Here is a 24,979-nt window from a genome sequence, read left to right as displayed (position 1 = left end):
TATATATATATATCAATACTATCAAAAAATATCAATACTAACAAAAGAATATCAATACTAACAAAAAAATAAACATTATATATATATTAATTTGCAAACAATATAATAAATTACAAACAATATAATAAAATATCAATACTTATAACAAAAAATAATAATTAATATCATAAATTTTAATAATGTTTTTTTAAAATCAATAACTTTGATACAAACCTATATAAAATTTTAAATGATGTTTTTTTAAAAATCAAGACTAATAATCAAGACTTATTTATAACAAAAAATAATAATATCATCAATTTTAATAATGTTTTTTTAAATAATAATTATATTAAAACCAATATATTTTAACCGTGGTTTGAAACTTTAATTTATCATATATTAATATGTAAACAACATCATTCCTATTTTTTTTAAAATAAATTTATAAAACTAATCTAAATATATATATTACTAATCTATATTTTAAAAATAATATATATATATACTAATCTAAATTTAAAATATATAAAATACTAACTTGATGCCGAGTAGCGTCTGACTTGAAGCTTTCATGTACGGAGCTTACAAGTCTTCGAAGTAATTAACAACCACTGTCAAAAAAAAAAATCAATAATATTAATTACATAAATCAAATCAAAAAATAAAATAAAAAAACTACATATATAATATATTATAAACTTACCAAAATTGAATCAAGCTTGATGAATATTTTTTGTAGAGAGAAGGTGGAAATAATAGTTAGAAGAAGGTTTTAGAGAGAAGTTAGAAGTGAAAAAATGAAAGAGGAGTGGAGTAATATATATAGGATTGGGTTGGTCTTTTGTGGCGGCCAAAGCAGCCACAATAAGCAACGGCTATGTGACATTTGTGGCGGCCAAAACGGTCAAAAACACATGAATTTGTGGCGGCCTACACGGCCACAACAGGCAACGGTCATTTGGGCATTTGTGGCGGCCTTTGCCGTCACAAAATGTAACGGATATGTGAATTTGTGACGGTCTGGGCGGCCAGAAAATCAGTTTCACCTTTATTCCTTTGTGGCGGCCTTTGCAGCCACAAAAGGTAACGGTCATAGGCATTTGTGGCGGCCTATACAGCCACATATTGACATGTCATTTTAGGCTTTTGTGGCAGACTTTACCCTAAAATAATTTAGATTTTGTGGCTGCAAAAACCCTCACAAAAATCTTAAAAAAGTAGGTGGAATTAGTGGCTGCTTAAGCCCTCACAAAATCACAACGTTGTGATTTTGTGAGGGCTTAGGCTGCCACAAATTCCACCTAAATGTTCAACAATTTGTGAGGGATTTTTCAGCCATAAATAAAGACCAATTTCAATTTTTGTATTTGTGATGGCTTTTTCCGTCACTAATTTGTGAGGGTTTTTTTTCAGCCACAAAATAGTGTTTTTCTTGTAGTGATATGACACCGCACTTCAACAACAAATATCTAATCATCCAAAAAGTTGGAGAATCAAATGCAACCTTTGTCGTGCCAACTATGTCTGCGGTGCTACAATAGTAACAAAAAGACATGAACAAAATAATTAAGTAGGAAAAGAGAAGTAGACAAAGTCCAACAAAAAAACGTTCCATTTTTCATGATTATGATCATAAAATAGGAGAAAAATTCCTGCATTTCTGTATTTGGAGATTGATGGTAGACATAATAAAGAGGAGTAAGGTGTCAATCTCTAAGTGTAGATCTTCTCATACATTATTTCGAGAAAAATAAAGGTGGTGTTGCTTCTAAATTTTGAGAGAAGGTGTAATGATATTTCAACAATGAAAAAAATGGATGAATAGAATTTTTTTAGAAAAACCGAGATGATGATTATGGGAGGAATGGGACTTGGTTTGCGTATATTTTGTATATTTTGCATATTTTGAGCCTTACAGTGTCATGGGAAAGAAAATTTACTACAAATATAGGCTCAATGTAACAATAATAATTATGGTTACACGTATTTTTATTAGATATAGGATAACACTTCTCATTTAAGCGCTTTCTAAGGTATATGTTTATGATAATATTTTACTAAAAAACGTTATTTAAAAATTAGCTCTACAAAATTACTTTTTTAAAAAGTGCTATCTAATTTTTTAATACATGTAACAACACTTTTTTAAAACAGCGATGTATAGGAGGTGTTATATATACTCACTTTAGGTTAGTGCATGTTATCTTTCTTATTGGCTATGAATTATTTTCACATTTTTTGAATGGTTGCATCTTTATATTTTGAGTCTTATGCTACCTTGGAAAATAAGAGCTATATCAAAATTGTGATTTCAATGCAAGAATAATAATTATGGTTATATATGCTATCTTTCTTATTGGTAAGAATTTTTTTCATAGTTTTTCAATGGTTGTATCTTTATGTCTTTCACCTTGCGTTGCCTTGAAAAAAAAATTTATTTCAATTTGTGGTTTTAGTGCAGAAATAATAATTATGGCTGAGCATGTTATATTTTTTATCGTACAATTTTTTTTTCACACTTTCACAATAATTGCATTTTTATGTCTTGAGTTTTCCACTACCTAAAAAAGAAAAATTATTTCAAATTTGTTGTCTTAATGCTACCTTAGAAAAGAAAAATTATTTGAAATTTGTGCTCTCCATTTATAAATAATAATTATGGTTGCGTATACTATCCCTTTGATTGGCTAGAATGTTTTTTTACATTTTCTCAACAGTTGCATGCATTTAATGGTGATGTTATCCATTTATTATTAGAAACATGTGAAGGTAAACATGTTGGTGTAGAATTGTGTCGAGTCTATAGAAGTATAGTCATTGTAAGACATAAAATTACATACATGATTATTTTACAGGCTATTATTAGTTTTGAGTCTATATAATAATAACACATGTGATTATTCCACTTTTTAAGGGATTATTTTGGTGCCATAGAGTACTTATTGAAATTGTAATATTATAATAGTAAATGATGATATGAAGTTGAGTTTTACATAGTAATGTTTAGTTTACAAAATATTATTTTTGAAAAATTGATCATGTAAAACTCAACTACAAATTTTTACATAAGTAATTTTTTACTCGGTGATACTTGAACATCAATTTTATAAAACTTTATATTTAAAAGTTAGTTACGTAAAATTCAACTCTAAGTTTTATGGAAGTAGTTTTTTGTTCTATAAAACTCAAATTTTGATTTTCATAAAATTTGTATCTATTTGTTAAAATGTATGCAAAATTATTATAGGAGGAACACATGTTTATTCACATCGGGAAAAACATCTAAAAGGTAAAGACAATGGATTGTGTAATAAAACAACAACGTTAACCGATCTAATTGGTTTGTATTAAGCAAAAATTACATGATTGTCGTTGTTGAATTTGAACGGAAAAGATTTTTTGTTTTTTTTGTAATTATAGGACTGTATAAGATAATAATGATGCTGATTTTACATCAGTAATGTGTTTCTTCAAAAATAATTCATGTCAAGAAATGAGCTTCTCCAAAATTTAAAAGAAAATATAGCACAATTTTCTTGTTAAAATAAAGTTAAATAAATTTTTGATCCCTATAAATATATTATATTTTATTTTTAATTCTTCTAAAATTTTGTTCAAACAATGATACCTCTAATGTATTTGGTAAACAAATTTGGTCCTGCTTTTAAATTAATTAATGTGTATTATTTGAATTTTTGAATGTAGAGATTTTTTAGAATATTATAAGAATTTTCCACGTAAAAATTTAGAAGGATTTTAACAAAAGATGAATTATATATAAAACTTTAAACACCAAAAGCTTTAAAAAATCATATTTAATTCATCATTGTTAAAAAATTCTAAATTTTTGTGAAAGAAATTCTTATAATGTTCTAAAAATACATACGAAAATTCATTTAAAAATTTAGATGATACATATGAATTAATTTAAAAGTAGAGACTAAAATTATTGAAGAAAAATATTTGACGGACCTTTATTTGAACCAAATTTTTAGAGAAATTAAAAACGAAATGTAACATATTTATAGAACCAGAAATTTATTTAACCCAAAAAATTAAGCATGTTTCAAAAATCTCTTTAATTTCTTAAATTTTAATCAACGTACTTGAAATTAATATTAAAATCAGAAATTTTATTTCCGTATGCTGATTTGTCACCAACAACGTTTTTTCTTTTAAAAAAATTAATATCAAATTTGAGTTTCTCCAAAATTGACTTTCAACAAAAAATATTTCTAAAAATTATGTCGAGAATTGTTTTCTTCTACAGATTATACATTTTTCGAATTGTTAACTTTTTGTTAACCGATTCGTCCAGATTTATAATTCTAAGAAAATAATTCGAAAAAATATTACTTCCTGTTATATTGAAAATATATATAATTCTAATATTCATATTAAGTGAAAAATAAAGCGTTATAAAGTATTTGAAAATCTACCCATAAATGTGGCAACTAAACTCTACGATAAACTAATTTTTAGATGCTCAAAACATTTCATAATTATATTAATAATATTTGAAAATTAGTGTAAAAATGAAATAATGTTTTTTTTTAATTTTAATTCTCAAGTTCTTAAATAAAATAGACTTTAATAATTATGAGTTTGTATATCAATTAAGTAAAATTTGTTCAAATATTATTTAATTAAAATTTAAATTCTTTAAACAATTTATCTATAATTAAAATTATTTTTTAATAAGAAAAATTAAAAAAATTTGACTTTTGTCAAAAGAAAGGTGAAAAATATGATGTCGGCCAGGATTTTAGAATTAATGCAAATGTGCAATGGACATTTAGAGAAAAACATATGCATTTGTACAATCTATTAAATAATGTCATGTCATTCCATCAAGGAAAGTGACAACTACAACAACACATTCACTTTGTCAAATAATGATAATATATGATGTCGACGCTAGATAACTTTTAATATTTTCTATTAATAATTTATGTACTAATTTAATTTTAATTGTATTACATCTTTTTCTGTGATTTATATTAAATATTATAATAAAATTATAAATTAATTTCTTTTAAAGAATAAATTTAAAATAATTTAAATTATCAATAAATTTAATATTACAACTTATATTTTTAATTATCATGATTTAGTGGACGAAATAGTGTATAAATTAGCATTTGATTGTGACATAATATCTTCTCTTTTGGTCAATGCTAGCAGCGATGCTTGTTTTGTCACCTGGCATGTATTGTTTGCCTTTAGCTTGTCAATTACCAATTTGATTTTTTTAGCATAATTGGCATGCAAAAAGCGCATCCCTATATTAAGTATATATTTTTGTTTTTCTTCTGCATTTCTTTGCATCGAATCAAGTGTAGTGACTTAAAATAATTACTTCTTTAAAAGATGTCAAAGGTACAACTTGAATCTACTACCTAATATTATAGTTGATTTTAAGTTTGATAATAATCTATTAAAACATCAGTAAATAGATGTGTATACATATTGATTCAATATCTAGTATCGTATTTCAAAGATAGAGAATATTTTATATTCAAATTTTATTAACACTTTCGTGGATGCATTATTCTATTAAATTGAGCATCGAAATATAAAATGAATGTGATATGAGATGAAAGATAAAATATTTTATAATAAGTTTTTAATGCAGTGAAAGTGATGATGAAAAAGAAATTTTCAATTGGATAATATATATAATACTAAAAAATGTTTTTTTTTTTTTTGAAATATAGATGAAATATAATGGCCAATTGTGAATGACTGAAATTTTGAACTTGACCGAATCACAAGAAAACAAAATCTACAATGTACATTTTGAAAAAAATCAAGTTTTTGTTTTTGTTTTTTTTACTTTTTTTTATGGAAATAATCAATGCAATGTTTTAAAAAATTGCAAAAAAGTAAATGTATTTGAATTTAAAGGATTATAAGGCAGAAATGTAGATGAATCGTAAATTGTAAGAAAGAAAATTGTAAGGAATTAAATCTTGAAAACATAGATAAGAAAAGGAAAAATTGTAAGAAGATAAATGCCATACTTAGAATTTTTAAAGAGAATCGTTGATCACTACGGTAGATTTTGATTTCTAAAATGATTAAGAAGCCTCTAAAATAAAAGTTTAAATTATCTCAATTTATATAGCCTTTAATCTCTATAAATTATTTCTATTTTTTTAATTTTATTTTTTTATCTTTAATTTTTTTCATTGGATTGAAAGTTTATATTATATAGATTATGCATATAAAATTTCATACAAATATAAAATTATTTGATATGTTATTGAGACTCATAAAAATTAACGACATTCAATAAAAATGCATAAGCCGTTAATTTTGAAATATCTCAATAACATATCAAATAATTTTAAATTTGTGTAAAACATTACATGCATGATCTATATGAAATACACTTTTAATGCAAACCAAAATGAACTTTCAATCTAAACTGCAAAAAAAAAAAAAAAGTAAAATTAAAAACAATAGAGAGGATTGAAAGAGATTTGGATTGAGATGCTACAAGTTCCTAATTTAGAGCCATCGATGAATGTTTATACAATGTGAATATAGAGACTAGTGGTGTCAACATGACCCATCTAATAACTACCACTGCTCGATGCAATTGGAAATATTGTATAATAACAAGCATGGAAACATGTTTCTCAATTATAGTTTTTGATGTTGATTCTGTCAGTTTTATCAACAAGAGTCTTTCTCAAATTTCACTGATTCAATAAGTCTTGAACTTCACTCTTATTCTTATTTCTCTTTCGATTTTTATTCTCTTTGACAAAAACAAATTTGCCACTCAACACCTAATCCCTTCCGATTACAGAGCTCGATAAAACACTCAATCTTATGATTTTTTTACATCATTCATTGTTCTTCCTCTAAGGGAAATCCTTCTTGAAATCCTTCTTTAAAAAGTATCACATTGCCTAGAATTGTAAAAGAAGATAGAGAGAGACCAATGTTATATACATGAGCACTAGTTCTTTGTTAAAAGATGCACCAATAAGAAACTTGTTAAGTTTGTATCTGATTCTTTTCTTTTGTCTCATACTCTTGTGTTATAGTGTTGTGAGATGCAATTTATGTATTTTATTTAGAGAGGGTGAATACATTAGGGTCATAAGGTATTTGAGAGAAGTCTATGTATTGAAAAAAAATTCATATAGTGTTATTCTCTAGTTGTCATTAGACAATAGTCATGTTTTTTCTTTGATTTTTTTAGTTTTGTCGTTATATTCTTGTGTTTTAATTGTGTTGTTTTTATTTTTATATGTTTGTTTTCCCAACATATGATATTAGATCTTTTGGTTTGGTCTAGAAAAATAAAATCCTTAATAGGCTTTGTGGTTGCAACGTTGTCTAATTTTTCACATGCATAAGAAAAGAAGGATGATATTGATAAATTTTGTTTTTAGAAAGGTTTTGGATAAGAAAGACTCGGTACTTAAGTGATCATTTATGAATTACAACTCTTTCTTGAAAACTTATCTCATACACGGTCACAGTATGTTAAGTTCCACTGAAAAAATTGGCAAATAAATTTTTTGATGAAGAATCAGATCAAGCTTGTGAAAAATTCAAGTCAAGGGTGTGTTGATACAATTGTGATTACAGAAGATATTGAAAAGAACATGGGAATTGGTTTGCATTGGTGCAAGATGTATTGTGAGAATAAGTTGTTTGTTCAACAATTTCCTAAGAACGTCAACATGGAAGTTGCACATAAAATTTTCAGCTTAATTTTTGACATGTAAAAGAAATTATTGGAGTGGTTTAGTTTTCAATAGAAATTTTTGAAGTGATTTAACTTCAAGTGAAAATTTTTAGAGTAATTTAGCTTATATTGAAATATACTCTTTAAGGTGGAGTATGATAGTTCATAATTGAAAGAATACTCGTGTTACCATCATATCTTGTATCTTATGCTCAATTCTATACTCATCTTAGGAAGACATAAAATTCCTATATTTTAAATGAAAATGGCATTTATTTGCTACCTATATTATTGTAAAAGCTAAAAAAATGTGCATAAATAACATGACATAGGTAGGTAGGATCTGAATGGCCAACATTTCATGGGTCAATCTCCTTGTTAGGAATAAATTATTTTATTTTTAATTACTAAGCCTACAATTTACTTTGTCAAAGATAAATTAGTACGTCACTACAAGAAATCATGGTTTTTGTGAGGGCCAAAAGCCCTCACAAAGGGGTATAATCAGCCACAAAGGTGGATTTTGTGAGGGCTTTTGGCAGCTACAGAGAAGCTGGTCACAAAATTTTGTGAGGGCTTTTGCAGCCACAAAAGACAGGTATTTGTGAGGGCTTTTGCAGCCACAAAAGTCTGCCTTTGTGAGGGCATAGGCCGCCACAAAGGACAGACTGAATTTTTCTGATTGGACCTTTGTGAGGGCTTTTGGCCGCCACAAATGCCATCCTGATTAAAAAACAATATATTTTGTGAGAGCTTAGGCCGCCACAAAATAATATGTATTTAATAAATTAATTTTTAAATTCAAAATTAATAGTTTATTATAATATTATATATAATAAATTAATATAAATATAATATTAAAATTTAAATTATAATTAATTTAAAATTTAAATTAAATTTAAAATATAATGTAATTATAAATTAAATTTAATATATAATAAACTAATCTTAATATAATTAAAAATTTAAAATAAAATATTTAAATTAAAATTAAAGATTAATAATTAAATTAAAGATTAATTTAAATAATAAAATATTAATAATAAAATATTTAAATTAATAACAAAATATTTAAATTATTAATAATAAAATTTTAAATAAAATTAAAATTTAAATAAAATTAAAATTAAAATAATATTATATATAAAAAAATAATATTAATAATAATTAAAGCTAGCTATAGCAATTACCACAAAATCAAATAAAACATGCATTCCAAAATTAACAATTAATGTCTTACAAAGTGGAAATTAAACACACAATAATGTCATACAACCCAAAAATAAATTATGAAATTCTTCAAATCACATCAATCCTCATAATAATTCCCCTGATCAGCTCCACTCCCACCATCATTATTTCCTGCATTCATACCCGACGAAAGAAGTCCCTCAAAAGTATTATTCATTTGTGTTGGAGGAGACATCATGCTTTGAAATTGAATTTCATCTTCAATGGCACCACCAGTAGTCGAATGAGGAGCCCTAGCTGGTTGAGGTTGATTTAAATCTGGTCTGATCAACCCAGCTGTTGGCATAGTTGGTCGGTATGCGGTTTGATCAAACCGTGGATATCGTTTGCTCATTCGAATGTCTACAGTATTGGATATCAAATTGATTTTAGTTCCTCTGCTAGATGGATCAAACCACTTACAGTAAAACAACACTATTTTTTTCGCATAATCTAGGAACGTGTAGTCAATTTCATAAATATGCTCAATTATGCCATATAAATCTTCTACTACACCACTATCAGAGACACTTTTTTGCACTCTCGCAAAATTGAGAAAGTCTTCGACCTTGTTAGCAAAACGTTGTTTAAGACCCTTTCTTTTCAGGAAAATTCCTATCGTACATCCAACTACGGTCTAAATCCATATATATGTGTGTGTGTATATATATATATATATATGTTTATTCTGAAAATTAAATAAATATATAAATTATGTGCATATATATATATATATATATATATATAGGGAGCATGCATCTGCACACAATATAATATATTATTACCAATACAATAAATATATATAAACCGAAATAAAATTATATATATATATATATATATCAATATAATATAATATATTATTATCAATACTATCAATACAATATAATATATTATTATCAATACTATCAATACAATATAATATATTATTATCAATACTATCAATACAATATAATATATTATTATCAATACTATCAATACAATATAATATATTATTATCAATACTATCAATACAATATAATATATTATTATCAATACTATCAATACAATATAATATATTATTATCAATACTATCAATACAATATAATATATTATTATCAATACAATACAATAATATATAATATATTATTATCAATATAATATATATATCAATACAATAAATATATATAAACCTATATAAAATTTTAAATGATGTTTTTTTAAAAATCAAGACTAATAATCAAGACTTATTTATAACAAAAAATAATAATATCATCAATTTTAATAATGTTTTTTTAAATAATAATTATATTAAAACTAATATATTTTAACCGTGGTTTGAAACTTTAATTTATCATATATTAATATGTAAACAACATCATTCCTATTTTTTTAAAAATAAATTTATAAAACTAATCTAAATATAAATATTACTAATCTATATTTTAAAAATAATATATATATTTACTAATCTAAATTTAAAATATATAAAATACTAACTTGATGCCGAGTAGCGTCTGACTTCAAGCTTTCACTCACGTACGATGCTTGCAAGTCTTCGAAATAATTAACAAGCACTGTAAAAATAAAAATCAATAACATTAATTAGTTATATCAAATTAAAAAATAAAATTATAAAACTACATATATAATATAATTTATACATACCAAATTTAAATGAAGCTTAAGAGTAATTTTGTGTAGAGAGAAGGAGGAGAGAATAGTTAGAATGAGGTTTTAGAGAGAAGTTGGATGTGAAAAAATGAATTAGGAGGGGGAGAAATATATATAGTTTTACCTTGAGCATTTGTGGCGGCCAAAGCAGCCACAATGCCAACGGATACTATCCATTTGTGACGGTCTGAGCGGCCATAAATGCCAGCTGTATTGGGCCTCATTTGTGGCGGCATTTGCAGCCACAAATTCTACGTGCGCATTCCTTTGTGGCGGCCTTTGCAACCACAAATGCCACTGGTCACGTCAGTCCTTTGTGACGGATTTGGCCCTCACAAAATTGATTTTTTGTGGCTGTAAAAGCCCTCACAAAATCCTTAAATATTTAATTGAATTTTGTGGCTGCCTAAGCCCTCACAAAATCACAAGGCAGCCACAAAATCCAGTTAAATATTTAAAAATTTGTGAGGGCTTTTTCAGCCACAAATAAAGACCAATTTCAATTTTGGCATTTGTGAGGGCTTTTCGGTCACTAATTTGTGAGAGTTTTATTCGGCCACAAAATATTTATAAAGTTGGCCACAAAATGGTGTTTTTCTTATAGTGCGTGTCTCCTATATTACATATTATTATGATAAATAGAAACTCCAAGTTACATTCTGAAATCATTTCTATATAAAACCCTAGGCCTTTATTTGTTTGTTCCTTCGTTTCCTACAAATACTTTTGGAAATAAAAGGCTTTGGTTTTATTGATGTCATCCTTTTGTCTCAAGCTCTAACAAATAAGAAAAATGAAACTTATATAATCTCCACTGTTCATTCTTTACTTCTATAAAAACGACACGATTATTCAAAATAGGATATATGGGAGATCATAGAGGACCTCGACTGAAAACTGATTTTAATTATAATTTTTGCATCATTCTTTCCTTAACTAACTCGATGTAAAACTCATTACAATTATGTTTCTTGTGTCTCTATCTACCATAACCAAAGAAGATAGAATGTAATCCTTCATATTTAAGCTGAAAAACAACTCCATTTATGAGTGCAAGTTTCACTCAAACAAATTTAGTGTTTTGAAGTATGTCAAAACTATGTTTAAATTAGAAAATTTTGTGTTTGTGTTGATTCTTGAATTCTCAATATCCAAAATGTTTTTGAATTAGAAAAACATTTTTATACAGTCATACAATGCATTAAAATCATTTTCAAAGAGATTTTTAACTTCATAAATCGATTCATACATGTGAATTGTCTTGCACAAGTCTTTAAATCATTTCGAGATGCTTGAAATAGGTGAATAAAATCACTTGAGGTGTAAATTTACTTATCAAACCTCATGGAAATGGATAAGTCGATTTATACATACCATGAATCGATTAATATAATTATGGGTTGAAATCACGAGTTCTTGAAAACTTATGAATTGATTCATAAGACATACAAAATTTATCTTTTTTTTCAATTACAAATCAATTATTTTTGTTTCATTATATTGTATTTTCATGGCTTAACTGCAGTTTTGGTCCCCCTATTTTATCTGAATCGCGAAAGTAGTCCCTCCATTTTATTTCTCCCCAGTTTTGGTCCCTCAAACATAATTTTGGTCCAAAACTTGGTGAAATTTCATTTTATTTATTTATTTATTTATTTAAGTCACACCATGCCTCAAGATCTCATTTGCAACAATTGTACCTGAAATCTAGATCATCAATGGTGTAGTACGACTTAAAAAAATGAAATTTCATCATGCTTGTGACCAAAATTCTGTTTGGGGGACCAAAACTGGAGAGAAACAAAATAGGGGGACTACTTTCGCGATTCAGCTAAAATAAGGGGACCAAAACTGCAATTAAGCCTATTTTCATAAACGAACCATGTCATTTAAATAATGACATGCTCCTTCATTTAAAGTTGAAAACTTTCATTAATTTTTCAACATTCATTCATCCAACAATACCAACAAGATTAAACACTTTGTATGATTCTTTTTCTTATGTAATTGAATTTTTTGATAGAAAAACAACAAAATCCTTTGTATTAGATGATGTTCCATAGGTGAACAATTATGGTTTAATTGGTTGCACTGTGTAAGGGCTGGCTAGGAGGATCTTTTCAGTACTAGATTTGGTGGTTACTCTAGGGAAAGTCTATCTTGAAAATTTCAAGGAATGTGATTCTTGAATGTTTAGAGAAGAATGGATTGTTGTACAAGTTTGATAAATAATTGGCGACAATTCTTGTATACGTTCATATTATATCAAAAGAATAGACTATTACTTATTTGAATGAAGAATGGATGTACTCTACTAAGACATGAAGAGTAGAGGAACCAATATAAATATCAATGTGATTTTTTCTTTCCCTTATCTCTTTAATTTATGTATGTGTTTGTTCATATTGGTTTTGATCTTGGAGTTTGGATGTATTTTAAACGATTTTTTTTTTATACAAAAGATGCGTTTAAAAAATTATCTTTATATATCTATTAATAATATTGAATATTTCAAAAAAAAAATGTTTTTAAAAAATGTTCAATTATCACAAATTTTCTTTGAATTGAGTTTTTATATTGGCTAAGTCTTTTTTTTTTTTTTTAACAATTAGTTGCATTCATTGATTTGATATTAATTCTATATATTAGTTTATTGGTTGAATTAAATCTTTTATTTGAAGTGTTTAAACATTATTAGGATAATTGCAATTACTTAACATTTTCTTCAATACGAATAGTTTTGTTTATTATATTTTCACAAAATATTCGTTTTTGCAAAAATCTATAAAAGAAATTTGAAGTGAGTGACCATCAAAACTCATTTGGACCTCCTCCCAAGGTCACACAATACAATTATGATCCTCGTATCACAATTTTAGCCACATAATGACAACAATTATCATCCATTGTTACGAACATGCATTTGAAATCAAATAATTTGTAAATAACGGATTACACAACTCATAATGTAACTAACTTCTTTTAGAAATCTTAGAAGATGTCCTATAAAAGGACACCCGACACAGGTTAAAGGTAAACAATTTTCTAATTCTAAAACCTCTGACTCTCAAACACAAACTTACTTAATTGTGCAAGTAAAACCTCTTTCGCCACTGCAGCACTGCCACATTTCCACTTATCCGAACGCATATCAACTTGTCTATATAACACATTGAAAATTTTGCTTTGAACATTACTTTTTATAAAAGTGATCTTCCAATTGAAACATGAGATAAAGGAAGAGAGTATGGATGCAATATATCCATACCTTTGAATCATTAACATCACAAAAACTCAAACTTGATGTATGATACAAGTTTACATGTAATATATTACAGAGCATTTGAAAGAGAAAACAAAAGAAGAAGAAATCTAATGAATAATATTAATCCAATTCAAACAAAAACACCAAATGTAATCTCTTTGTCTCTCCAAGAGAATGAACAAATAAAAGAAGTAAAAAAAAAAAAAACTAAACACAAGAATAAGTCTCTAGTTGCATGTAGAAGATGCAAAACCAACAGTGTTCTTAGCCAAATCAAATTCCCATAGAAAATCTTGTTGCATAATATTTCCTATAACAGAAGCACCAGTCCCATTTATTGGAACAATTCCAATGCACTTAACTTTTGGTTCAACATCAATGATGTAACTCTTAATTGGTGGTTCAAACCTTGCTCCTCCTGCAAAATGAAACACTAATCTAGGCACAGTTCTCTCATTAAACCCTTCACTATCAAAGCAAAAATCCAAAACACCAATATCAAGTCTTTTGACATTGGTTAAAGACTTTTTCAATGCCTCAAAAACAGGATCATAGGCTTCAAGAACAAGTCCTGCCAAGGTTGTACCTGAGTCAATTATCATACCTCCTTCAGCATTAAAATCCCAAACTTGATGTGGAATTTTCAACATTTGGTCTCCAACTGAGATACCAAGCACATGCACACCATAAAATGGAGAGTATAAAAAAAGTTCTGTTTTTCTTATTTCACTTAACAATTTGACTTTTGGTGTTCCAAATGTTAGGTAGCTTGAAACATTTTGGTGGCTCAAATGGTCAACAAGACAATAGGAGAGTTTTGCACCATATTGTAGACTTGCTTTATCAACAAATGAATCCTTTGCATAGCCTAAACCTAATATTCCACCTGTGTTTTCATTGAATGTTACCCCATTAAGCATTGTTTGTGTGCATCCAATTGTTAGATTGTGAAGTTTTCCTTTCTTTCCATTTGTGAGGGCTACTGTTACTGTGTCAGTGCCAAAGAATCCCTTAGCAGATGAACCATCAGCATAGCTGTCAAAGATAAGATTTTTATTAGATAAAAGTCAATAATTGAACAATTTTTTAAAAACAGAAAGAAAAAAAAAAACATTTTTATGTCCAAAGGAAACTCATCATAATTGAAGAGATTTGGTTTAGTTTTTTTTTTTTTTCTTAACTCTCCAATTCTCAAAAAATAAAAAAAGGGTTTAGAAATTTAGAATTTGAAACAGAGATAAATAAAGTCTAGAGAATGATTGTTCTACTTAGGTTCAAAAGAGTTGGTTTAGCTGTGATTGAAAATAATTAATATGAAAAATAAAATAAAAAACTTTCTCCGGTTCACAGAAAAAAGACGTCTTAATAATTTAGAATTTATCAAAAGATAAATAAAATCTGATTAAAGATGTTTAAGAGTTTATTGGAAAATTAATATGTAAAAAATAAAAAACTTTGTAGATGTGGTTTTCTAGGTGAGCAAAGTAAAAGGTTGGGTTATTTGCAGGCACAGATTTAACAAAGAGACTTATGTTCCTGCATGGTCTTGGATGCAGAAATGTGGGACATGTGATGTTCACCTACCAACATTAATTCTCATTTATAACCATGGTTGGATGCTGGAAAGAATGGTTGCTGGGTCATATTTTGTGCTTATGTCTTGTGTATGAAGAGTACTTTTCTACTAAAGCTTTTGTTATTGTTTTATGAATTACAAAAAAAAAAAAAAAGAAGAATCAAACACATTTATATCTTTGATTATGATGATGGACATAAACATGTTTATTAGTATTAATGTACCATCACTCCTATCAGAACTTTAAATGAATGCTTTGCAGGACTAGAAAAATGTTTTGTTCTCTAAAGTGCACATTTATTTTGGTAATGCAAGTGAACAATTTAGAAGATTTTTTTCATTAATGCAAAAAAAAAAACAGTATTTTGTAACTAACAACATTCATGAACTTCAGTTAATTAAACAATCGTTTGAAAAAATTCGAATAATATAATCATGAATGAAATAATTATTTATTAGATTTTATTGAACTGTTAGTCCGAATGATTAGAGCTCATTTTATTGAAAAGTGAGAACTAGAGAATTAAAACCAAATTAAAAAACAGCATCATTTGAACCTTATAATAAAACAATGGAAAACATTGGATACCATAGAGATATTCTTGTGGCTAGAGTAATGCCATGAAATGATTAAATTTAAACCATACTTAAAAAGGAAGAGAATAATATTAAAATGCAGCTAACTCCAATCTATTAAAAGAGACATGCTCCAAATTTTTTGGCTGGTTTTAAAAATGAAACTTTGCTACTTAATGTTGTCTTCAACTCATAAATAACATGCTCTTCCCCCAACTGTCTTAATTTTTCATCTCTCTCGCCCACAAAACATAAACTAAATTTGAGGTCCCAAAAAATAGCCTTTAATTTATCTTCTCTTTTTCTCTCTCACACACAACCAATTCATTAGCATTCATAAAAAAAAAAAAAAAAAGCAATTCATTAGGAACACTTGTTTCCACAAAAATTAAGAAAAAAAACTTAATTGAAATCAATGCTTGTTAAAACTGTGTTTCTTTTTCTGAAAATTTATGTCCAATTCTTCTAATCTTTTCTACTTTAAGAACAACCCCATTAATTAACTTGCAACAAAAAGCTAAAATTCAAGAACAAAACACAAAAAATTAAATTTTTCCAACACCCCAGAAAAGAAAGAGCAAAAAAGATTAAATTTTTCCAACACCCCAGAAAAGAAATAGCAAAAAAATTTAATTTTTCCAACACCCCAGAAAAGAAAAGGTAAAAAAAGAAGAAAATTGACAAACCTGATATCAAAAAGGCATGGATCAGAAGGATTAGGACAATAACTAAGAGAAAAAAGATTACTTAGTTCAACCTTGCACTTATGAGAAGAACAAGTAACTTGTTGAAATGTATTAGAACGATGAGGACAAAAAACTCCATAACAAGGATTATTAGAAGCACCCCTTTTTCTCCTTGCAGTTGTTGTTTTTGTTTTTGTTTTTGTCTTTGATTTTGACTCTCCTTTATGTTTATGTTTATGTCCACCACCATTACCAAGATGTTTTCCACGAGGCTTACAATTAAACCATGTAAATTCACTTCCTGTATCAGCAACAAGCCAAAAACTTTGTCCTGGTGATCCAATTTTAACCCCAACAAAATACTCACCAAGTGCATAATCTCTTCCTGAATGCATTGGCATTTGAAATTGTTGAGTTTCAATGTCCTTTCTTCTATGATTTTGGTTGATTCCTTTTATTTGATTCATCCTTTGTCTTCTAAAATAATCCCTTTGAATGGAACCCTTTATGGCTTCAAGTTGATCTACATCACCAATTACTCTAGAATCATGCCTATGAACAAGTTCTAGACTCATGTTCTCATTATCAACTTCCTCTTCTTCTTTTTCATTGATGCTATGAACAACAATGATTTGAATCAAGAAAAGGGTCATCAAAATTGATGTGCTCCATTGCATCCACCTCCTCTTCATTTGCATATATCAGATGTATATGTATATGTATGTTTATGTGTATGTATATGTATGTAGATATGTAATATGTAGAGAGATACGGATATGTGTAGTTTTGTTTTGGCACCACAAAGTGAAATGGAATAAAGGGTTGTGAATAAAGAGGGTAAGAAAGAGAGAGAGAGAAGAGAGGGGCTAGAAATTAGAGGGAGCTTGTGCTGGTTTTTGTCGTAGATTGGTACATTTTACTAGGAGGTGTTGTGGGGGTTGGAAAACAAACACAAGCAACAAATATATATAAATAAATGCATGAGATTTTTGAGAGGTACAGAACAAAAAGTGTAGGGCCTTTCTTTTAAGCCTTTCTTTTTCTTTTTTCCTTTTAAAGTTTTAAGCCTTTCTTCTTAATCCCTCTTTCTCCATAAATATATACAAAAATTATTAATTAACACCTAAACATATAATGATACTTTGAGAAATATCAAGACCAATATGATTGACGTGATATATTTACGATGTGATAGAATAACATTATTTTTTTATGCATTTTAATGACATATAGTAAATGATTGTTTATTAATGTTAAAATTTATGGATATCATTAACATGATAATATATTCCAAGCTAACGGCTCATTTTGAAAAATATTAATATTATTGAATAAGTGTAATTTGATTTCTCCTCATCTATACATATAAATATATAAAAGTATATAAAATATATAGTTAATTAAACCATATTGATAAATTTAAGCACTAAAAAAATCAAACCAATTAAATTGAATTGAACTATATATTTAAAATAAAGCAATTAACAAATTAATTCAAAAATCAATTTAATAATTTAAAAAAAAATAAACTCAATTAATATTTTTTCTTATAAAATTTTCAAAATTTATTTTTCTAAAAAAAATAGAAACTATTTTTTTCAAATAAATAATCTTTTTCTTGGAAATTTTTTGAGAAAAAAATCGAAAACATTCTTTTCTAAAAATTTTTTTATTCTTTTTTCAAAAGATAATCGAAACTTTTTTCTCAAAAAAAAAATGAAAAACATTTTTTTATCAAAAGAATTTCGAAATTATTTTTCTGAAATTTATTTTCGAAAAATAATCAAAACTTTTTATCTTGAAAGAATTTGGAAACTTTTTTATATCTACTTTTCTTTAAAAAAAAATTCTTAAATTAAATTAAAAACTTTTTTCTCAAAAGAATTTCAAAAAAAATTTCCTGAAATATTTATTCGAAATCGATTTTAACTTAAAACTTGTCCAAAATATTAAAGTGGTTTATATTTATAAACAATTTCAAACCGGTTTAGAACTGCACTGAACGTGATTCGAAAATGATTTTTAAAAACTGAATCAAATCATAAATATGGTCTATTCCAATGTGGTTTTTTCACCATAAACACCCCTATATATATATATATATATATTATATATATATATATATATATATATATATAATTGTTATAATTTACACACACCAAAAAAATAAAAAGTGTATATTAACAATCTATTCATTTTTTATTTGCACACAAAATCACATTTTCAATTTAAAAAATACCATTTCAATGAATGAGTATTAATGTTCAAATACAAAGTGCGTTGGTCGTTAATATACACATATTTTATAACAATATGAAATTTGACCTAGAGGTAAGAAAAGTTTTGTTACATAATATTGTTCGATCAAAATTTAAATTCGAACTCTCTCAAATGATTCATTCTTAACGATAAACACCCCTATATATATATATATATATATTATATATATATATATATATATATATATATAATTGTTAATTTACACACACCAAAAAAATAAAAAGTGTATATTAACAATCTATTCATTTTTTATTTGCACACAAAATCACATTTTCAATTTAAAAAATACCATTTCAATGAATGAGTATTAATGTTCAAATACAAAGTGCGTTGGTCGTTAATATACACATATTTTATAACAATATGAAATTTGACCTAGAGGTAAGAAAAGTTTTGTTACATAATATTGTTCGATCAAAATTTAAATTCGAACTCTCTCAAATGATTCATTCTTAACGAATATGTGTGGTAAATCCGTTAATACAAATATCTTGACATTTAATTACACTATAACAAAATTAGACTTGAAAATAGATAAATTTCAACACCTAGTGCTCCAAATATAAATCCATTTATACTAGCTCCCATTTTATGATTACAAACAAGGTTTAAATATTTGATTCGTTGATGTACGTTTGCATCTATCTCATTTACGTCTTTGTAAGTTCAATTTTAGTTTTAAAATCATTCATGTCGTTAGTTGCTGATAAAAAATAAAAAATAAAACTTATGTAGCAAATGGAGCTGTGATGTGGTAGAGGAATAAATTAAATAATTAAAAAATTTAGTAATTAAATTGATTAAAAAAGAAATTAAGGAAAGTTGAAAGTGTTATGTTTAGTTTGTCCATCCAAAATCAGAAATAGGTTAGGGGATTAGGGTTTTCTCCTCCTTTCTTTGTCATCGCATCACCATTACCAGATCGTTAACATCGCATCACCATCATCGCATCACCATTATTGCAGCACCATCGTCGAATCACCAGCTTCGAATCACCGTCATCACATCACCATCATCTTCGAATCTTCATTTGTTTCTTCTTCGTTCAACCATGACATGATCTTCATATGTTTCTTCTTCGTTCAACCATGACATGATCTTCATCTGTTTCTTCTTCGTTCAACCATGACATGATCTTCATCTACAACTAACTCAACTTATTTTCAATTGTCTGAATGTGGGTGTAGGAAAGCAATATGTATGTTCATCTCTAACACTGATGAAAACCCTAAATAGAGATTTTGGAGATGTCCTCATTGAGATATGAGTAAATTTTTTTAAATCTGTTATTTTTATATTTATTATTTATAGTTATAGTTTACATTTACTAAGTTTAATGTTTAATTTTTTGTTTTTGTTTGTAGATTCCTTATGGTTGTCAATTTTTTGTTGGTAATGCGATGATGATTATTTGAAGATGGTGATTTAATATTAGTGATATGATAACCATGATGCGATGATAGAGAAATAAGAAGAAAACTCTAATCCCCAAACTTTGATTTTGGATGGAGAAACTAAAACATAATACCTTCAATTTTCCTTCATTTTTTTAATCAATTTAATTACTTAATTTTGTTTTTTAATTATTTAATTTATTTCTCTGGCACGTCAAACTTTAAAACTATATTAAATGTATATAATTTCAATTGTTCGATCAAAATTTGAATTCAAACTCTCTCAAATAGTCATTCTTAACGAATATGTGTAGTAAATTGGTTAATACAAATATCATACATTTAATTACACTGTAACAAAATTATTCTTGAAAATATCTTGACTACGATTCCATATGGAACGGTTAAAATAAACCTCAACACCTAGTGCTCCAAATCTAAATCCATTTATACTGCTCCTATTTTATGATTACAAACAATGATAGTTAAAGTGGTTATATTTGTGTTAAATAAAATATTAGTTTATTACATTCCATTTTTGTAATATCTTCTTAAAATAAATGTATTCACTTTCATTAAAGTTTTTATGGAAATAAAACTAGTTATTGAAAAATACAATCTAAATTAATTAAATAGTTTTTCAATAAATCTAAATTAATTAAATAGTTTTATTTTTAATTGTCGATATAACGTTATTTTTATATACTATTTTTTTTATATTTTATTACTTTTAATGAAATTATTTCTATTTTTTTAATAATATCTCTAACTATTTACTTTTTATATTATTGATAAAACAATACTTAACGATGCATTAAACCCTAAAAAGAACAAGTAAAGAGGAATAGTAATTTTGTTTCAAAGTAACAATTAAAAAGAAACATAAGAGTTAATTATTGTCACATTCAAAAATATATATTCATCCATTTTAAAATCGAATTTTTGACTCCTTATTTAACACATTTTTTGGAGTTATAGTCCCAACCTAGATGCTTGACTTCTAAAATAGTGATTTTGCCACCAAAAACAAAAATGGTGATTTATATCTTCATTTGGAAATGTCATTTTAAGGTCCAAAAGTCATATTACTTTAGGCTTAAAAATAATCATTTTTGGGGTAAAAATATGGAATAAAGCCATAATTGCAACAAATTTAATATTTTGGTTTTAACATTTCTATTCTCCGTAAATGCTCTAAAAATTCATCATTTCTTAGTTTTAACACTTGAGTTACACGATAACAAAATTGGACTTGAAATTTTGTTAAGTCCAATTATATAAATCAAACGGTTAAGATCAGCCGCACCAATTATATAAATCTATTTATATTTGCTCCTGTTTAATGATTGCAAAGAGTGACAGTTAAAGAAGTTATAAACAAAAGTAATTATATTTATGCTATATAAAATATTAGTTTAGCACATTCCATTTTTATAGTATCTTCTAAAAATAATTACATTCACTTAAGTGTCTTTTATTAAATTTTTTATGAAAATAAAATAGTTATTGAAAAATAAAATCAATTAAATGGTAATCCTTTTTTTCTTTTTAATTGTCAAGGTTATTTTCATATATTAAAAAATTCAATATATTTTATTACTTATAATGGAATTATTTCTATTTTTATATAATATACTTAACTGCTTATTTTCTATATTATTGATTAAGCAATACTTAATGATACATTGAACTTTAAAAAGAACAGGTACAGAAGAATAGTAATTTTCTACAAAAATAAAAAGGAACATAAGGGGTATATTTTTAATACTTTATAAATGATATGAAAACAAAAATTATTATATTTTTGGTCCGCTATTTTATCACACACACAAATATATTCCATCTATTTTGAAACTATATTTTTAGCTCTTTATTTAACACATTTGGTACATCTTTGGTCCCAAACAATGTTTGATTCCTAAAATAGTGATTTTGACCCCAAAACAAAAATGGTGATTTATATTTCCATTTGTAAATTTGAAGAGAATATGTTATTTTTAGGGCCAAAAACCTTACTTTTTAAGCTAAAAATAATATATTTTGGACTAAAAATATGAAATAAAACCATAAAATAGGGGAATTATATTTCATAATTCTAATTAAACCGTTTTTTTTTTGTTAATCTCTCTATCTCTCTTTCTTTTTCTCTCTATATATATACATTTCTTTTAACGTTTCCATTCTTAAGGAAAGAGCTCTAATAATTCATCCTTTTTTGGTTTTAACACTTGAATTACAAAATAATCAAAATGAATTGAAACTTTCTTAACTAACATTTTAAATGGAAGGGCTAAGATTAGCCTGGATACTTAGTGCACAATCCATATATACGTGCTCCTATTTGATGATTACAAAGAATGATAGTTTTTTTTTGGAATATTTGTAATATATAAAATTTGAAATATGTGTGCCGAATATTTTTTCTAAGTTTTTTTTATATATAAATGTGTTTTAGAAAATCGAACTTTGTTTATCGAAATTTTTTTTTAAATTTTTCTTTATAGTACTGTGTTTTAGAAAATTTGAACTTTATTTACTAAAAAACATAACAAAAGTTATTCAATACATAATGAAAATATTTTTTCAAATTTTCCCGTACACAAATATGATTTAGAAAATTTAAATTTTGAATACCGAAAAACTTTTTTTCAAGTTTTTCGAAACATAAATATTTTTAGAAAATTCAAAATTTGTTCCATAAACATAAACATAAATTGTTGTACCCATAAACATAAAATTTGACTTTTTATATTAAAAAAGAGTAAAATTAAATTTTTTATTAAAATATAAAAGTAAGAGTATAAATTTGAAGGTATGGAGTAACATCTTCATTGTAAATTTGAAGAGAAAATGTCATTCAAATGTCAAAAGTAATTTTTTAAGGCCAAAAATAATTTTTTTGGGGTAAAAAATATGGAATAAAACTAAAATTGCAACAAAAATGAGATTTGAAGTACCAAAAAAATTTCAATTCTAATGAAGCTGAAAATGAATTAATTTATGTGAATGGTATAGTTTAAAAAAGTTAATCACGCATTAGAATTAGAATTTAAGGCAATAATGGTATTTGGATTCTTTTGAAACAATATTGAAAGGTTAAAGCATCATGAGATATGGAAAGGATTAAGTGTTTTAGAAAATCATGCATGATATTTTATCTTCTAATAATTAATAATTGATATTTGATCAGAATTTATTTAAAAATAATAGAAGTTATTTAAATTTATTTGTTATAGATTATTAATAACTTAATTTTTATTTTTTGTTTTATAAGAGATGATAAATATTATCTAACTCACACAACTACGAGATCTCGAGTTCAAATTGAAACATGACGTCTATCCTAACAATATCGACATTTGTCATTTAACTTAGAACTTAAAACTCAATAATTTTCATATTTATTATTAAAGACGTTAACATGAAAAAAAAAAAATTATATTTTTTTTTTTTAATAAAAGGTATCTCTAAAAAATGATTTTTAGGAAGAGTTTTTCAAATAATTTCTCCTTTTTTGAATTTATTTTTAAATTGTAATAAATTAATGTAATACTAAAAATGATCTTTTATAAACAATTATTTAAACTGATATTTTTTTAAAAAAAATTTTTTATACAAAAATCATTTTTAGAAAAAATTGACACAAAATACAACAATTTGAAGATATACTGTGTCGATGTTTGTTTGTTGTCTTGTGCCTCTCCAATCCTTACCTTACTCGTGGCCTCAACCCTTCATGTCTTATTTATTTGTTTATATTTATTTTCAGATTTGTCTTGTTTCCCTTTCATAATAATAGTTACACTGTTATTATTACAGTCTGACTATTTTGGAGGCTTGTTTTGTTTGTCATCACCACCCAAGATAATATTTTAAGTGGGTAATGCTTTTTAGCAATGCCTTTTTTTTTTTTAATGATATTTTAGCAATGCTTTTAGTGCATGTTTAGTCTGTTATAAAAATTAATTTTGAAAAATTAATTTTATTTAAAAGTAAGTTGAATGTAAAATGATTTATTTGAATTTATTTACATAAAATAGAGTTAAAAAATAAAATTTTAATTTAAAAATTAGGTTTAGATTCAAAAATTCAAAATTTGCAAATTTTAGATTCAAGTGAGAATGAAATTTATAAAAAAATCAATTTAGTTAGGCTTATTTTAGTAAAAACATTTTTTTTAATATAAACTCTAATAAAAAAACTTTTTTTAATAAGTAATTATTTCTTCAAAATAAAACCCAAATTCATAAATGGATGTTTTTAAAATTCTTTTTCGATGAATGTTAGTAATTTGCTTGTTACTTGAACTGAAAATAATTGAGTATTATTAATTTATTTTGTAAATAAATTAATTAACAATCCTCTGCATTAATATAATAAATTTGATAAGTTTTTGGCAAATGTACTAAATCATTCTTATAATAATAGTGATAACAAAGATTGTTTTCACATAGATTGCGTTTAATTTAAATACGCAACAAAGTTAATAACACTTAAGTGTGCGAAAGATTTAATAATTGGTTTGAGTAAAAACGAATTAAAGTTAACTAGATAAAATTTATGAGAAAGAATGATTAGGATTTTGAGTTATCCCATTTTTACTATGTAATTATTGAATGATTATTTTAACAA

General features: G+C 25.8%; 1 protein-coding gene and 1 long non-coding RNA gene across 2 annotated transcripts; both read right to left on the bottom strand.

Annotated features, from left to right (window-relative positions):
* Positions 1–8,912: 8,912 nt before the first annotated feature.
* Positions 8,913–10,739, bottom strand: LOC140919461 (uncharacterized). The gene is made up of 3 exons (XR_012162060.1): positions 10,565–10,739; positions 10,397–10,473; positions 8,913–9,283 (listed from the first exon to the last, which is right to left on the bottom strand). It is a non-coding gene; the product is annotated as an uncharacterized lncRNA (long non-coding RNA).
* Positions 10,740–13,803: 3,064 nt separating this feature from the next.
* LOC101503011 (aspartic proteinase NANA, chloroplast) lies at positions 13,804–17,606 on the bottom strand. Its single transcript, XM_004488556.4, has 2 exons — positions 16,674–17,606; positions 13,804–14,870 (listed from the first exon to the last, which is right to left on the bottom strand). Exons 1-2 carry the CDS (start codon positions 17,369–17,371, stop codon positions 14,063–14,065), a joined length of 1,506 nt encoding a protein of 501 aa, XP_004488613.1. The 5' UTR covers positions 17,372–17,606; the 3' UTR covers positions 13,804–14,062.
* Between the last annotated feature and the right edge of the window lie 7,373 nt (positions 17,607–24,979).

Source organism: Cicer arietinum, chromosome 1, assembly GCF_000331145.2.
Source record: "Cicer arietinum cultivar CDC Frontier isolate Library 1 chromosome 1, Cicar.CDCFrontier_v2.0, whole genome shotgun sequence".
NCBI classification, from domain to species: domain Eukaryota; kingdom Viridiplantae; phylum Streptophyta; class Magnoliopsida; order Fabales; family Fabaceae; genus Cicer; species Cicer arietinum.
This window is presented reverse-complemented; position numbering and strand designations above follow the sequence as displayed.